Raw genomic sequence first — 18,666 nt, forward strand, 5'->3', positions numbered from 1 at the left:
ATCTTTGAATATTTTTAATGAAACAAAAAGCAATCAAAAGAACAATAATCGAAGATATTACTACAATTTTTTTGTTTAAATATATTCATTAGTTAATGAATTACAACGATTTTAGTAAAAAGTTGATTTTAGGTCACTTTTATAAAAATGTCAAAATTTTATAAACTTTGGAATTTTTTTTCTGCCACTCCCTGTATAAATATTTATCTAAATATTTAACAATCAAAAGAGCAATAATTCAAGATACTACTCTAATTTTTTCATTAAAAATATTAATTATTACAAGAATTATAACAAATTTAAAACAAAACAACATAAAAGTCCGCATTTTTCTACTAATCTAACATTTAAACATTTTTTAAACAAACTTCTAATAATTATTTTAACCAAATCTTTTACCAATCAAAAACTCATCTTTTCAACCACCCATCACAATTTTTTCACCTCAAAAAATTAATATACACAAAAGTTAGAAGCAATTTTCTAGCAGGTTACAAATGACGAACGAGTTTTTTGTTGATTTCGATTTCGATTTCGATTTAAAACCCTTTCTCGCACCTTTTCTCGGCAGGTAGCTGGGAAAACAATTCAATGCCTCTGTTCCCAGCTCAGGTAAACACCAATTAAACGATACACGATGATACATCACGCCGGGAACAAAGCGCAACCCTTTTTTCGATTAAAATACATCACATCTGCGATTTTTGCATCTCACAAGCTGTAATTAGCATAAATTACACGTGTCATTAACTCGGGCATAATATACAGGGTGTTCCCAAATAAATTTAAACAATTCACGTCGTTTTAACGATTTTTAATCGATTGTGCGTAGTTACAACGCAAAAAATCGATAAAAATGAAACTACGATTGTAATTTAAAATTTTGTAAACAAATTTGTTTATTTAATTGTTTATCGCGTGCAATAATCATTGTTTTATGAGGTTTTATTGAATTTGACGCTGTTTCTGCGCAAATTTTGTAATAATTCATCATTTTATTGTGGTTTTAATGTTTTTTACGCAAATCAAAGTTTAAACATTTTTTTTGCGTCGCAGCGAATTAATAATTATAATTATTATTATTAACAATCGATAGGGTGTTAATTAAAGATGCTTTTGTGATTTTTTCATTGAAAAATCACGAAAATTGAAGGCAGCAGAGGCGATTTTGTGATATTTTTCATAACATCTCGATTTCATCTTCGTTTTTGTTGCATTTCCTGTTGCGCTGGCGATTTCCGGCCAACAACACCACGCGGATTATTGTTTCAGCGCGCGATGCTGTAACGTGACGATGAGAATATGTTGCAGCATCAGGAAATTCGAACGATCGACGCGAATCGAAGAAATCTGCAAATTTGCAACGCGAAACGCCGCCGAGGAAAACGAGATGAGCGATATCCCGGCAATTACGTAAAATATTAGCACGGAATGAATCAAGAAGTTACGCAACACGCGCAAAGCTGGATTCGTGCTGAACCAGCAGCGGTAATGCCAAATTTGTTCGTTCGTTTGAAAATGTTGACATAACGCATCGCGCGATGCGCTGAGCGGCGTAATTCGATCGGAACGAATGTAAATTAATCGATGAATTTGCCGCCGTGGACAAAACGCAACACGCACATGTTTCATATGCATTGAATTACAGCATTTCCATTGATTATTACCTTAAAACATGAAAAATTTTATACAAAAAGACAAGATTTTGTGTTTTTCATGTTTAAATTGAGAGTATTTTTACTTGTGCGCGTTATATTTGTGTTATTTTAGTGTTAAATTATTAACAAAGAATAGTAATATTAGTTGGGAGTATTTTTCAGCTTTAAAATTATTTAAAAGCACTGGAAATTGTTTAAATAAGTTGAAAATACGCAGTATTAGTTCAGTAAAACACGCCTACGTAAATTAACGATAATCCAGAAACGACAAACGCAAATTAATCTTTTTCTTCACTAATTTATAGCTAATTAGTCACTCTTCAAGCATAACTACTTTATTTTAAGTAAATTACTTTAAAACTGCTTTAAAACAGTCATTATAGTTGTGTTAAATTAACAATTCAACATGTTTTCCGTTTACTATAGGCAACCAATTTAGCACATACAAAAATTAACATTTTTTACATTTCTAATCACTACTATCACTTCAAAACAATATCAATCAACATTTTCTATTAAATTAAACATAATATAACCAATTAAACCTTTTAATTAGCTAAAAACACGCAAATTCTTCACGGTGTCCTTCGTACGTTGTCAAATGTCAAAGCAAACGTCATAATTGCATCTCCCGATTAAATTACGACCGCAAATTGATAAAAAAATCTATTCCAACGAGCTGAGTATCTTTCTCGGTGCTGCAATTGCATCCCATACATTACCCACATCTTTCTACGATTTATCTAGTCTTAGGCGCGGCGTACAAGACGCACAGCTGCATTTAAACACGAAAAAATGTCAGGTTAACAGGTTAACTAATTCAAGTTCTACCAGTTTTTGCCTACAACCACAAGAAAAAAAAACGATAATTCATCGTGAAACGCCTTGCATTACATTCATTTAATTCGATTACATTCAAAATTACATCATGGTAAGTATTTAACCACTTGTTTTCACTTAATTTGTTACAAAAATGAATTTTTACAGAGTTTATTTGGGTTTGGTCGCACAGCAGACATAGATATCTATTTAGACGGGCAGGATAACCGGAAAACCGCCGAGGTAAAGACCGAAGATGACAAGAAAGAACGCTTGTTGTTATACTACGACGGTGAGACCGTCAGTGGCAAGGTGAATATCAGCCTGAAAAAATCCGGATCCAAACTAGAGCATCAAGGCATCAAGATTGAATTCATCGGACAGATTGAACTATTCTACGATCGCGGTAATCACCATGAATTCACCTCGCTGGTGAAAGAACTAGCGCGTCCCGGGGAAATGATTCAAAACACTTCGTATCCATTCGAGTTTCTCAACGTTGAGAAACCCTACGAGATCTACACCGGCGTCAATGTGAAACTGCGTTACTTTTAAAAGTAACAGTCGTACGACGCCTAGCTGATATCACAAAAGAAGTGGATATCGCCGTGCATACACTCAGCAGTTATCCGGATATCAACAACTCGATCAAGATGGAGGTCGGTATTGAGGATTGCCTACATATTGAGTTCGAGTACAACAAGAGCAAGTATCATCTGAAAGACGTGATTGTCGGCAAGATTTACTTCCTGCTCGTGCGCATCAAGATCAAGCACATGGAGATTGCGATTATTAAGAAGGAGAGCACCGGAATGAGTAATAATATTTATCATGAGAATGTCACGATTGCAAAGTATGAGATTATGGATGGCGCGCCTGTCAGAGGTGAAAGTATACCGATTAGGGTGTTTCTGGGCGGGTATGACCTGACGCCGACGATGCGCGATATAAATAAGAAGTTTTCGGTGAAGTATTTTCTGAATTTGGTGTTGATGGACACCGAGGATCGGAGATATTTCAAACAGCAGGAGATTACACTCTGGAGGAAAGGTTGGTGATGGACGCCATGTTTTTCTGGTGATATTTCATGTTTCTGGGGTTTTTTAGGTGAAAAAACAAGAAAATCCAATCTGCAATCACCGCTTGTGGCCACACATCTTGTTAGCGGTGATATGAGTTGCCTATCTTCATCAGCCGCCGCCCCGAGTACGACTGCAAGCGTCCAAGCGAATTCCAACATTGATATTACCCCTGCTGCAAGTGAAGATAAACAAAATCTCTTGCCTGATGATGCTTCTACTCTCCCAACGGCGAATTTGCCGGTGGAACAAGCAGCGCGTCCTGGTATCGTCGACGGTAGTGAAACTACCGCTCAGAATGATGATATTGACGGTGATGAACCGCCTCTACCGCCGCAGGGTATACAGAGTATGACCCGGGAGGCTGGTGATGGGCAGAATAATGATACACCGCCGCTGCTTGAAGAGTGACCGCGTTTTGGTGGCGTTGAATCGGTCTAATGATGGTATAGTTAGGCGAAACAAGAAAATGGCGCAGGAATTGTAAATAAATAATATAATTCTAAAGTAATGTACGCGCGGGCGGGGTGCGTATGCGGTTCGAATTGTTGTCTATTATGATGTCTATCGACGATTATTCCAAATTTACGTTTATTAGCATATTACTTGACTCTAGCGATTACGTTTCATTCTCACACCAGTGATGATAACAACACACAGACACATGTATTTGCAAATTATTTCCTGATGATTGTTATTCATATTCTTATTATGTATATTTTCGATAGTCTATTATTATTATAATCTGTAATCAACAAATATTTCATGGTTTTCATAACTGGCAACCAATTTCAGCAGTTGGTAACTGAAAGTCACCAGATTTAAAATGGCCGCTGGGGTCAAACGCAAAAAGAACTAAAAAAACTACATTTTTATTAATTTTAAATGTTTTAAGTTTGTAATTATTAGTTTAAATGTTTATTTGCTTCTAAAATTGTTTAATTTTAATGTTTTTCTTTATTTTATTGTATTTTTAGTTGTAGTGGGGGTTGAATATCTAGTTACTTTCACGTTGATGGTAACACGCGTCGCAGTCGTCTGGTGACTTTCGTGCGCGTCGGTCGTTCGTTCAAAACTTTTCAATTTGCGCTTGTTTTAAACACAATTTTAAACATTAAACATTTTAAAACCAACGCAGACAAGACTCAAGTTTATAAAGAAATAGTTTTTAGTATTGTTGCAAAACATGGTGTCGAATAATCGTGCAGAAAAGATTCTAGAAGGCTTCCAAATGTAATTATAACCTCTAAATGTACTCGTACACACTCGTTTTTCATTTGTTTAGCTGTAATTGATCAATTATCAGTTGTAATTAGTTCTTAATCACTTTGTCGCGTGCCTAGGGTGTTCAGGGAAAGTAATTTATTGACATACACAATTGTTTCGACGTTTTTATTGTAGTTTTTCAAAGTTTTAATTGTGTTCTCACATGTTTCAGTAATTGGATTTGCCTGAAAGACTTGGATGGTGGCAAGGTGTTCTGGCAGGGCACCGATGACCTCAGCCAGAACGATCATGAACACGAAGCGCACGTTCCGAAGCATATTTTGAAATGTCGCGCGTTGTCACGCGAGTTTTGCTTCAGCTCCAAGGAAGGAATTGAAAAGTTTAGACTTGAACAGGTAGAATAATTGTGTTTTTATAAATTTTTATTAATATTGTGTTTTTCTTTGCAGAAAGTCCTTTTTAAGGGTCGTTGTCTTGAAGAATGGTATTTTGAGTTTGGTTATGTGATGGCAGAGAGTAAAAATACCTGGCAGAGTGTGATGCAAGCCGCCCCGAGTCGGAAATGATGCCTGCGTCGGTTTTGAAGTAAGAATTATTATAGTGAATTGCATTTAAATAACCCGGTCTAGTTAGATGTCAAATTTCGGATCATGTATATAACATTTTTAGTTGTATTCATGTACAACTGTAATTTTGGTTATGTAGTGCGCACAATCCATGTTATTTATATGATCTTTTAAAAATTCCAACACAAATGACAGCTGACTCTGAACCAATCAGGAGTCGAGATTTCTGCACGACTACCTCTAATCTGACCTTGTCACATGGTACTATCCACAATTTTAAATTTATTTAAAAACAATGTTTTTCTCATTATTTTCAGTGGAAATATCGTTATCGAGACGAAATTCTTCGACGACGAGCTGCTCATCACTACCTCCAAGCTCCGGCTCTTCTACGAATAGACTAAACACACATATTTTTATAATTAATCAGTTACCAAGGGTCCAATCACTTAATTTCTGCACAAAAATGACAATTATAGTGAGAACAATCAACGAAAACCTACACCAAAACACATTAGACTTAGCATTTGTAAAAAAAAAAAACTTGTACTATAAGTTGTTGAGGGGTGCAATATAGATGGCAGCAGTGTGCGGGACGCAGTTGCCGCCCCCCTGGGCGCGCGTAGTGGCGGCGCGATTATGTGGGTCAGCGCAGTTCATGCACCTTTTTGCGCGTCTGCGCGTGTGCCCATTATGTGGGTCACATCTCGCCCACCGCCGCCGCAGCGCGCAGGGGTGGCAGTCGTTGCCTGGGGGCGGCACGCTAACACACTCGCGCGCGCAGGGAGACACGATGGCGGCAGCACGGGTAGCTTAGCTAAACAAGGATTATCTACTTTCTCAGGTAAAGAAATTGCATAATCTTACATAAAAACAACAAATTTCACATTAAAACTACTTCTGTTGCTTTTTTCGGGGGTTTAGGAAAGGTGCGAATGTTGGGACGGTCTCGGGACGAGAAGATTTGCGTGCAAAAATGGATCCAGGACCGGAGTTGGCGATGGAGTTCTCGAAAAACCCGCTGCTATGTCCGATCTGCGGGGATTATTACACCGAGCCGTGTATTCTCGGCTGTTATCACACGTTCTGCTCACGGTGTCTACGTGGACGTGAACAGGATCGCAGGTTGATTTGTCCATTCTGTCGGTTAGTATTTAATAATAATTAATTTAATAATTTGTGGGGTAATTAATGTTATTGTGGTGATTATTTAGCGCACCGACCGTATTGAAGGATGGGTATAATTTGCCGCCCCCGGACACGTTGATGCGGCAGCTGATCGAGATCGCCAACAGCGAGAACCCGCCCTGCTCGAACTGCGACAAGCGTGATCGCGCCAACATGTACTACTGCAACACCTGCGGGCAGGCATTGTGCTCATCCTGTCGGGATAACACGCATCGCGCTAAGATGTTCTCACAGCATGATATTATTCATATGAATCGATGCGCAAAGGAACCCAAACGCGTAAGAAATAAAACACAACTTTATATTATTATTTACAATTATTAACACAAAATTTTTATTAATATAGTGTCCGACGCATGGTGAACAATTCATCATGTACTCCCCGGTGCAGAACGCGATGCTCTGCGTGAATTGCTTCCGCGACACTCCGACTGAACTCCGTGCGCAGTGCATGGACATCGAAACAGCGCACACGCAAGCTGCTAAGCGTCTAGAGCGCGGGCAGAACGCCATCATGGATCTGCAAACATCCGTGCGTGATGGCATCATTGCTCTGAAAGGCCTAATGGATGATCTACGCCGGAATATGGATCAGGAAAAGCATACGATTAACACATTCTGTCAGGGTATGCAAGAGGCAATGGCGAAGACACACGCTGCGATGATTATGGAAGTACAGCGGCAGTTTGAGAGCAAAGATCGTGTTTATCGCTCACAGTTACTCGTTCTGGGTACTGTTATGCCTGTACTGCAGCTCCATCTGGTGTTGTGTACGACTTTCACGTCCGCAGCGAATAAGTATCAGTTTTTGGAGTTGTGTCCACCGTTGATTGAACGATTGGCTGCTGTGGGGCAATTGAGTCAACCTGTTAGGTAAAATATTTATTATTTTATTTATTTTTATGGTTAATTAATGTTTTTTAATGTAGATCACTGCAGTCTTCATCGATAAAAACAAATTATCGCTCGGAGTTTGCGCAGAGTCTGGAACCATGGATCGGAGCAACTGCAGTGAGTCAACATCAAGCTGAACTGGCGGCATCTTCACGCTCAATGTACGATTCCGCACCGCCACCTACAAAAAAACAACAGACCGTCATGAAGAATAAACTCCTTGATGCAGATACAAGTTTCTCGGTGCATTGCAGAAGCTTCGAGTCGCAGATACGCGACTTGAACACACAATTCAACACGGTGAAGGATCGTGTCTCGGAGTTACACAAAGATGTCTCTGCTATTCGCAAAGCGCAGAATCCACCTTTAACTACCAGATATGAAGTATTAACTAGAGACTGTCAGTTGTTGGATGCCAGTCTGGAACGGCAACAAACCGAACTGGATAGAATGGCGGCTGTTTTCGATAAAAGCTGGGAGGAACAACTATGGCGTCTGCGCGTTGAACAAGAAGTCTTCAGTTGTCAACGCGCGGATGTCATGACTCTACGCAATGAATTGAAACATTTGTGTAATGTTGCACAGCAATTAGAGCCGTATGTGCGTACGCTTACACCAGCCGCAAGTCAACAACAACAAGCGGCAAGTGATCAAGCTGCGGAACAAGCGCAGCATTTACAGAATATTCTTGAGCATATTGGGCGTCTACAGACTGAAACCGGCAAGATTCCACGCTCACGTTCGAGGATTATCGGGCAGTTGATTGAAAAAGTACGTCCGCAGCCGCCGGATCGTGAACGCTCCAAATCCACCTCGCAGATGGAGAAATCAGCGGCGACTACGCCCACATCGAAGACGAAGAAGTTTGTCCCGCAGCAGTTGAACATCGAACGACTGGAAACTCATATAAAAGAAAAGATACATGATATTATGTGTCGAAGACAAAGCGCTGCTTCCAAATCCGATGGAGAAGCCACTGAAAAACCCGGAAAAGAATCGTCATTCGGTGGTAAACATCAACGGATCATGTATAAGAAGATTGGGAAATCATGCGATAAACTCAACGATTGCCCAAAGAGTCAGTGTGAGTATAAGAGGATCACTGCAGATGGCACATCGAAGAATGTCAAGGCGATGGTGCATGAAACACGTTCGAGTCCTTCGAGTCCCAAGTGTCGCAAAGGTAAAGCACATCAACATGGCGGCGCGCATGCAGGCAGCCAACATGGCACCATGCAACGCGCTGGCAGCGCAGGCGCTGGATCATCCGGTGCTTCGAGTAAAAAGGGCAAAGTTTATCCATACAGCGACGGTGAAGATAATGTTTTTTATTCCCTGCATGACTCGGCGGATTCTTTGAGTACATCTTCACGGCGTAGTAGTTATGATGGCAATGATAAAACCCTCGTGGTTGTGATCAATCGCCGGAATAAGAATCAGTCGCTGGCGCAGAAGCAGCGCAGTTGGGAGACGTTTCCGCCGAAGCGTAGGCATCACGCATGCGCGAAACTGTCCGCGCCGGATCCAATGCCGGTGCGTAAAGCGGATAGTTTTGAAGGGCACGAGGAAGCTGTGAAGAGTTTGGTCGCTGCGGTGCAGGAGACGCGCAGGAAGCCGAAGATTAGCAACTGAATGATGATTGCACAAGCTTGATTGATAACATTGCTGCCAAAATTACATGAATTACGTTTATTCTAGTTGAGATAGTTGAGGATTGCGGCGCATTTACGCATAACACAATATTAAATTAAACAATAATCGAATTTATACTTGTACTCTGTGAACGAGGAGAGCAGTAGCATGGCGCACACACGACTTATACGTAGTGACACCGATATTGTCAAGCATATTGATATTGATACATTTGATGTTGAAGTTGATGCAGATGAACACACACCCCGGTCGCATGAATTTATGACTTATATACATATACAATGATGAATAAGTGAATTATTGTTAACTGTATTGTTCAAAACAAATGGTAAAAGAAATGTTTACAAGTGTTTTGAATGCACAATCATCCTGTAGATGCTATAGAATATTTCTGGTTATAGTTGGTGGTATTCACGTAGAGATGGCGCTGCAATGTCCGATTGGAGATTTTATGCGGGCGTATACGTATAGCAGGTGTACGTACGGCGATGGAGTGAGGTGGAGGCGCTGCAGTCGAGCGCAGCCATCGAACGGAGCGCACCGCACGCACACAGCAATACGCTGATAACGCGCACCAGAGCGCACCGACCGTCGCGGGCAGCAGCACAAGCAGTCGCACCTGCGTGCTAGTGGTGCCAACGATTACGATATTTCCGTAATCATCGCCGCAGTTGTAAAGCATATCGTGAGTATAGTACTATACACCCAGCCGGTGTGTGCGCGCATATTGCAACAAGCCAAAGCTCGCACGGCGACGAAGAGTTGTAGAGTTGTAAGAACGTCGCCCGCCGTGCGCGCGGTTTAATGGCGTACGGGGACGTCGCGTAGTCGCGTCGATAACAACACAACACACCTGCACGCGCTGTATTCGTGCCAACGGGGTGCGTACGCAGGGATTATTTCCAGCCGACGATGAAGATGTGGACGGGATTGCGTTTATTCGCGCTGGTGGTGGCTGTGGTGTCGCCGACGTTGGCCGACTTTGACGACTACGACGGTGGTGAGTAGCCTCTTTTTCTCTCTTTTTTGCGTATTTATTAGGCATGCACAAACAAATGAGTGCGGGGTGCTGGAGCGGACATGGACACAACCAAAATGGCGTTAATTACGCACCTGCGCTACACAAACATTCACACACAGATACACACAGGACCTAGAAAATCGTCGTGTTGGGAAATGGCACTTATGGGAATAGCTCTAGGGGTGGAATGCTATGAATTTCGAATTTCATTGCGCTTTGATGATTTCATGTCGTTTACGGTGCGATTACGCAGTTTAGCCAACATAAAACATCGTTGCGTTGTATTTATTTGTTTCGCATTGAGAATAGTCTAGAAGGTGCTGCGTGCGACGTTGGACGTCTTTTGTCGAAGGCTGTTATTCAAAATGGCCGCCGTGTCCGCACTCGGCGCGCGACACACCAGCCTCTCGGCGTGCTGAGTTCATTCTGCTGCTGTGTGTGCGTTTCGACTTGTTCTCTACCTGTGCGGGCGCAAAACGGCGATAATCGGCGTAATAAGCGCACAAGAGCGCGCCGACGCCGGCGGGCGCACAGAAAAATACTCGAGAATCAAAGCATGTGCACAAGTAGTTAATGTAAAACTAAACAAGTCTTTCTATTTGATTATTATTATGATTATTATTTGCATCTTACCTTGAAGTATGAGGTTTTAATTACGCATTACTTTGTTTACATTTGTTGAGAGTCTGTACATACTCATACAGCGAATGCAGTAGATTTATTCACCTGTTTTTTTTTTGTTTGTGTGGTGTTTATTTTAGGTCAAACGCGCGCTGAATTAATGCTAGGGGTGCATTTTTCGCCCGCTCATTGATTTTCCCTCTTTTTATTCTTCATTCGCACAGCCCAGCCATTTGCAATAACCGATAACTGATTAATAATAGTTTTTTTTCCCTCTTTTTACTCGTCTTTCGTTGGGTTTTAAAACCCGATGCGAACGTGAGATATGAAATATTTTCTTAACACGAATCTTGCAGCGTCGTGAAGTCAAGGCAAAGGCGCGACACACTTTTATTCCTGTTATTAGGCTGCCGGCGTGTGTGTCATTCTTTATTTTAAGACGCGCGCCGAGCAGCAGCAGCGCGGCTTGTTTGCCTAACGAGTCGCGCCGAGCATGCCGCCTCAGGAAATCAAAAGAAAACACAAAATTCAGGCCCCGGGACGAAAGGAAGAGGGAAAAAGAGAGGCGGAAATCAAGGGTGTGTGGGTGGATGTCTAGTATCCTTAGGCTACGCCCGAGATCTCTTTAATGTGTCATCATCACTTTTAACTTTCATCTTAAACACACACAGCGTACCCATGCGGATAAAATTAAATTTATATTTATATTAAAAAAAAAAATGATTGTTGATATTTATTTATTTTTTTATTCTTTGGGTTTTGTTGTTAGTATGTGTTGTGTTGTGTCCTTCGCCGAAATGAGATTTGGCTCGTGCAGCAGCAGCAGGCGATGACTCGTTTACGAGCCATCTGGCTCTCGACCTGTCAGCGCCCGCCTGCCATATGTTTTTCTCCACTTTTCCCCGAGAGTATCTATTTCCACGCGCGCCGCCGACGAAAATAAATAAACCAACATAATCACTACTTAATTTAGCTCACTTAATAGACGTTAATATTTCTTATATTACACACGAAAAGAAAAAAAATTGATTTTTTCCATCAAGGGTTGCGAGGGTTGAAAGTTTAGGTTGTGTTACATCGACAAAACACGTGTCCATGTGTATGTGTACTGAATCAAAACCTAATCGCAACGATTTATGAACGCGTAAAAACACTTTATCAAACCGCGCGCCGCAATCGATATCGCCAGCCGACACGTGTGAGTGCATTTATAATCGAATAAAACACACATACACCGCGGTATTATATTGTTTTAGTTTAGTTGTTGTGAATTGTGCATTTTGATGCATTATCATCATTCTGGGGTGTCAAGTGTCCGCCGCTTTTGTTGACTCTGCGTGAATGCGCTTGTATAGCATGTATCTACGTGTATTTGTTATTGCGCTTGCGCTGTACACGTGATGACGCAATCGGAATTCAGTGATTCGTTGATAGTTTATAATTATTTCATTTTAATCGCGTAGATAGTATTACTAGATTATTGATTTCCACGGTCGTCGACTTGCTGTGTCTCTGTAACTATTTTTCTTTCTCTTCTTTTTCTTTATTTTGATTTTTTTTTAGAAAAACTCTTCTTTGGGTTTGGATTTAGATTCAGAGTTTTGGATGTAGCTTTAGTCGGTATATTATTATTCGATGTGCGGTTTGGTTATGCGTGTGTATGTGTGGTTGCCTATATGCACACATAGCGTAACGGAAAGAGATCATCCGGAGGCGGCGATGGTTGTGTAGTGGTGGTGGTGGTGGCTACGCTCGTGTCCGGATTACGAATCGCCGCCCGCATTTATTTCCATTGTATTGTATTGTTGCACAGGCTGAAATTTAACGCGGGATAATATTATTGTTAAAGTTAAACTTTTCTTTTTCTCTCTTCTCGCCTCTCTTCGTTTTTGTATTTTACTGCGTAAAATTTAATACAATTACAATTTTGATTTGTATTATGTAATGTAGATACAAGTACGTATATACATACTCATTTATTCATTGCTATTATTACACCGGTCAACGCGGACAACAATCACGCATTGAATTTGTGAATAAACAATGCACGGGCTGCTGATAAGTGGATAAACGGATTACGCTCTCCTTTTGAAACGCACCAATTTCATTAATCAACATCAACACGTTTGTTTTCTTTACTTTAATTTATTGTGTTTTGTGTGTATGGTTGCAGCGCCCAAGCTGGACATTGACAACCTGGACAATGGCTACCATGGCCTGGTGAAAGAGAACGAAACCGTCGTCGAAGTTACACCCGCCATTCGCGCTCTAGGGGATAATGTATGCTCGTTTCGTATCGTGAACAAACATCATGGTGAGGCGCCCTTCCTTATCGACCTGAAAGAAAATGGCTACGCTGAGCTGCGCGCGCGTAGAGTACTCAACTGCGAAAAGCGCCGCAATTATAAATTCGACATCGCTGCAGTTGGATGCGACGATAAAGAATCCGTCAGGTATTATCTTCATCATCATTAACCACAAAATAACACTTTATAATTAATAATAATATTATTTATTATTTAGTGCGACAATTCACATCACCGTCTCGGACGTGAACGAATACGCGCCGACATTCTCCGAGCCATCCTACGTGCGCCAAGTGGACGAAGGTAAAATCTATCATGAAATCGTCCGTGTTGAAGCCACCGACCGCGACTGCACGCCGAAATTCGGCGATGTCTGCAAGTATGAAATCCTCACATCGGATCAACCGTTCGTCATCGACATGGACGGCAGCATTCGCAACACCGAGGCGCTGGATTACGAACGCTCGCACAACCACATCCTCAGCGTGGTTGCTTATGATTGCGGCATGCGACAATCACTCCCGGTGATGGTCACCATCAAAGTCAACCGGGTATGTCGCCTAGGCTGGCGTGGATTGCCCGAGCGAGTTGATTACGCACCCACCACAGGTAAACAGGAGTTATTCCCGGCGGCCGCGTTGGAATTATGCGATGTTCCATGCAACGTGCGTGAAATCCGCGCGAGAGTTGATCTTGCAACGCGACACATTGGTAAGGGATGTGATCGGGATACTTATAGTGTTGAATCACAGAGGAAGTTATGTGGAGCGTCTCCGAATGCCATTGATTTGTTACCATCGCCTGGTTTGGGTGCAGAATGGACTAAACCGTTGATCAGCGATGAAGGACACGAGTCTGATCAGATGTTTGAGTTTGATGGGAGTAGCGTAGCTGTTTCAGTCCCTAATAGTGTCCTGGATCACAATTTACCGCCGACTTTTACGTTTGCTACATGGATGCGACATGGAGCACACGCTGGACAAGATAAACACGCTAAGGAGCATTTATTATGCTCAGCGGATGATCACAAAATGAATCGACATCATTACGCGTGGTTTGTGCGTAACTGTCGCTTGATTCTCTTGTTACGTAGAGATTTCTCCGAAGGTGATTTGAATATCTTCCGCCCAGCGGAATGGCGCTGGAAGTTACCACAGGTCTGCGATGATCAATGGCATCACTACGCTGTGAATGTACGCTTCCCGGATGTCGAACTTTATGTAGATGGACAGTTATTCCGCGCAGAGAAAAAGAACCCGGAGGTGATTGATGACTGGCCGCTGCATCCGACGAAGGGGATTAATACCACGTTGACGGTGGGTGCGTGTTGGCAGGGCAGCGATAACAAGATGAAACATTACCTCAAGGGTTATCTGGCGGGATTATCTGTCCTGGTTGGCGATACGGAGAAACCCGAGGTGTTGTCCTGTTTGCATCAGTGTAAGGAAAGCCTACAGGTACCTGCGATGGAACTGCTACAACCCGGGATGGAGCTATTGACGAATTCGGATCTGACTGAGGTCACAGTCGAAGGTGACAACCGCACTAATCTTGAAGTTTTGGTAAGAAGAATTGGATATGTGAATAGTCGTGAATTCCCGACGCCTGGCAGACGTAATTTGAGATTAACTACATCAGTTACCTGCGATAATGGTAAGTCTGTGAAGGTACCTGATGCGCAGACGTATGTCATGGTCCTCAGACCACAAACACCGTCGATTTCCATCAATGGAACTGGTAATCTCGCACGAAAATATGAAGATTTCCGTATGGGCGTGAGAGTACTTGCAGATGTGCACATTGCAGGCGAGCAGAAACTGGATAAATGCTCCCTGACGATTTATCCGAATCTCAACCCGGATCATGAGAATCTCAGCGTGCCGGAGGAGATGTTGAAGCGGTTGGGAATGGCGGCCAGGGTGTCCAAAGATGGCGTAACGATCACAGGCAGTGATATGTTCTATAATTACCAGCAAGTGTTGCGGCAGATTGTCTACACGAATCGCAAGCCGGCGTATTATCTCAATCGGGTGTTCAAGTTGACTTGCTCCGAGTTGAATGGAAGGTTTACTTCGAATGAATACGTCCAGACTGTGAGTATATTGAGATTTTGTTTGTTTTTTATTGTTTGGTGATTGTGTGTATGTTGGATTGCAGTTGACAGTTATCCATCCAACACCGAAGGAGCCCATCGTTGCGCATGCGCAGGCTGCACCCAAACATAATGTGGAAATGCGTCCGGCTTCTGTAGTTGCACGAGACTACTCACCGAGCGCTGCCGGGGTGAATGAGCATCTATTGGCTACGGGCGGATCACACGCTGTTACTATTATAGTAGTTGTGTGCGGCGGTTTTCTGGTTTTCATGATTGTATTAGGCGTGTTCCGGATACGCGCCGCTCATCAACGCGCAGGCGCTGAAGAGGTGGCTGAGTCGGAAATGACGTGGGATGATTCAGCGCTCACCATCACCGTGAATCCGATGGAGCATGCTGAGAAGAAGTTGGAGGGTGGTGGGAGCGGCGCTGGGGGCGGTGGTGCCGCTTCGGCTGAGTTTACCGACTCGGAGGCGTCCGATTCGGAGTCCTCGTCGGAGGATGACGAGCGCGTTGATGGACCGCGTCGTGTCCGCGCTGACTCCTCCGATGAGGATGATGATGACGATGAGGGCGCGGCGACGGGTAGCCTGCGCAAGGTCGCCGCCGGCGGCAAACATGCTTATCAGCACGTCCATCAGCTCGAGTGGGACGCCACGATGTAATCTCTTTCATTCGGTAACACACGTAAGACACAAACACAAATCTATCCCAACAAGAACAAGATAAAAACACAAAACAAATCAAAAAACAAAATGTCCGTAAACTACTTATGCGGCAATGATGAATAAAAACAAAAACTGAATTATTAATTAACATCAACATCAGATGGATTGATAAAAGCTGAATATATATATCGAGAGTAAGCAATTTGGTAGGAAATCATGCGAGTGTGATGCGCGAATGTGAAATTGATTGAAACTGCGAGCGAACGATGTGCGACGATGAGCAGCTAGTTGAAAAAAAAATAACAAAAAATGAGAAATTGAAGTTTAATAAACAAAAGAACATAATAATCGTCCATATACATACATATAATATATATATTGATACTACATATATATAAAAATCTATAAATATATATTGATAACGTGTTGTAGGAAGAAAAAATGACAAAAACACACACAAAACCGAGATAAATAGCTCCAGAAAGCTCAAAAATAATTCCAGATTGAAATTGATCATGAAATAAACAAATCCTCCAGAGAAACCAGTGAAAAACGGGCATAAAACATGGAAAATTAGGGTAAATACTTAAAATAAATGTACGTTAAATACATACCTACCGTATAAAAGCGCTTTTCGACTTGCAGAACTTTTCAAATTGTATGTAATAATATTAAGCTAAGGAAAACAACACACACGGACACACACTACACACAAAATGTAAGCACATCGTAGTCGCAAATTAAAATGCAAATTGCAGACGCATCGCACGATGAGAACAAATGAAGAAAAACAAACAAAAACTTTTTTACTCGATGTTTATTCGTTGGTGGACTTAATGCAGATTTTAAAACTAACTATAGCAAGAAATAAGAGGTATAAGTGCCGTACAACGGTCTCAAAAACACAAAATTAAAATTTACAAACAAAAAAAATAATTTTAAACACATTTCAACTAGAAAAATGATAAAAATGTCATGTTTATAACCTCAATTCATTGCTCCGACCGTTGTGCGGCACTAACACGTGAAAATACTATGAATATAAAGAATATATGTTTATTTTTTGGGGGCTATAGATAGAAACAAAGTAAAAACGTAGATAGGGATAGATTAACGAGATGCAGAATAATTTGTACGTATGATAAGCAAGCAAACAACAAAATAACGCTTGGGTTTGATGTTATTTTTCGTGAGTAACGCGCATGCGCGCAAAGAGAAGAAATTCCGAACACACTAACTGTACTTAAACTCTAAAACCTAGTGATAAGCGCTTAATGCAGGCGAGCGAATGAGGCGACTGACTGTGGCTAAGATTAATCAATAGCAGAGAGAGGAACACACGCAACACACATGAAATCAAAAAATACAATTATTTCCAGGACACACACACACACAACGCGTCATATCATGTTTCGTAAAGTCAATCAAGGTACGAGTGGACTCTTATATCTTGGACATTGTACTTGTTGTCGTGTTAATTAATCGTGTTGAATGTTTTCTACACACACACACATTGTGTCTGCGCACATCTTGAAGCATTTATTATGATTGAGAATCAATATTATTACCGTTTGAGTATTTGTATGGTATTGTTCAAGTGTTCACTTAATTACTCTTAGTGGGTGGTTTTTTTTATTAGCGAAATGTTGCCATATTTTATCGAATTTGAATTTTGTTTATGTTTATATTTGCCGCAAGCGCGAAATTTGATGATGGTTTTTCTACTAGTTAAGGTTTTTATTAGGATAATTACACATTGTACACATGCACGCAGCGACGCCGCCATTTTGTCTAATTTTTATTCTAGCCGAGATATTGTAACACTTAGTTTACGCAAATTTACATTCCAGCGACGACACGATTTAATGTTCTTTGACACCCGCCACGACACTAATGATGTACATAAATAACTCTACTACCGAATGTTGAAACTGCGGCAGTGATGATTTTCGGTGAGGAAAAACCGGTGTGGGAAAAGTTTTGCGTAGATGTTTCCTTTCCACAAATGCAAACACCGTGTGTAAAACTTGGATGTAAATTTCAATTAAAACTTTAAACTTTCAATGGATTCAAGCGAGGTGGGTGAAGCAATGACGATGAGAATGAAATAACGATGAGATGATAATTACATTTACGACTAATGATAATTATATTATATATAAATATGAATATAAATAATATTATAATGATAAACGCTTAGTTGAGATGAATGAATATCAATCAATGTTATGTATAATTAAAGTGGGTTTTAGTTGACTTAAACACGCTGCTGTAATTATTTAAATATTGCTAAATCCTTTGGGAAATTTGAAAATGCTTTTCAAGGTTGCGGGTAGAGTTGAGTAGGTATGGGTTATGAATTTGAACACTAGATGGCGCAAGGTGTATTAAATTCTACAAAAATTCACAGAAAATTTAGTAAGGTGGGTGTTAGAATTCTAATTTTAAAACAAAAATGTTGTATTTATACTTATATTATTATTTAGAATGCAATTTGTATTATTTTAAGTCTTATTTATTAACAAAAACCCATTTCGATGGTAATCGTAAAGTTGAGTAGCAGTTGTTAACGAATTTGAACACTAAACGTCGCTAGCAGTATAGAACTCAACTAAAAATAACAAAAAATTTAATTTGCTGTGTTTTACAGTGATAATTTCATCACAAGTAACATTTATTTATTTTATTTATTAATTTACACTATTATTTAACATTAAATTATCCAGTTTTTATCACAAAAACTATGTAAATTCCAATGTTGAATTCATAACTTTATAGTAGATGTCGCTAGTATCTACAAATCGAAAGCAAAATCAAATAAGATTCACAAACAACCAACTAACAGTGATAAGATGCGCTAAAACTTGTGTA

At 40.9% G+C, this 18,666-nt stretch overlaps 3 protein-coding genes across 3 annotated transcripts; all 3 read left to right on the forward strand.

The window, feature by feature from the left end:
- Positions 1 to 2,244: 2,244 nt before the first annotated feature.
- On the forward strand, positions 2,245 to 4,315 carry Vps26 (vacuolar protein sorting 26). Its single transcript, XM_065315585.1, is given in 4 exon segments — positions 2,245 to 2,589; positions 2,646 to 3,027; positions 3,030 to 3,527; positions 3,585 to 4,315. Coding segments are annotated over 4 exon segments (1,266 nt in total). The 5' UTR covers positions 2,245 to 2,586; the 3' UTR covers positions 3,968 to 4,315.
- Positions 4,316 to 4,396: 81 nt separating this feature from the next.
- On the forward strand, positions 4,397 to 6,191 carry PrBP (Prenyl-binding protein). The gene is given in 5 exon segments (XM_065315615.1): positions 4,397 to 4,789; positions 4,995 to 5,178; positions 5,233 to 5,329; positions 5,332 to 5,368; positions 5,667 to 6,191. Coding segments are annotated over 5 exon segments (447 nt in total). The 5' UTR covers positions 4,397 to 4,742; the 3' UTR covers positions 5,749 to 6,191.
- A 3,398-nt stretch (positions 6,192 to 9,589) lies between these two features.
- On the forward strand, positions 9,590 to 18,057 carry Cals (calsyntenin 1). Its single transcript, XM_065315547.1, has 4 exons — positions 9,590 to 10,084; positions 12,900 to 13,179; positions 13,250 to 15,125; positions 15,190 to 18,057. Exons 1-4 carry the CDS (start codon positions 9,997 to 9,999, stop codon positions 15,790 to 15,792), a joined length of 2,847 nt encoding a protein of 948 aa, XP_065171619.1. The 5' UTR covers positions 9,590 to 9,996; the 3' UTR covers positions 15,793 to 18,057.
- The last annotated feature ends 609 nt before the right edge of the window (positions 18,058 to 18,666 follow it).

Source organism: Atheta coriaria, unplaced genomic scaffold, assembly GCF_025399875.1.
Source record: "Atheta coriaria isolate IRGN ID8LTWV9N9 unplaced genomic scaffold, Caltech_Dcor_3.1 hic_scaffold_2_pilon, whole genome shotgun sequence".
Lineage (NCBI taxonomy): Eukaryota > Metazoa > Arthropoda > Insecta > Coleoptera > Staphylinidae > Dalotia > Dalotia coriaria.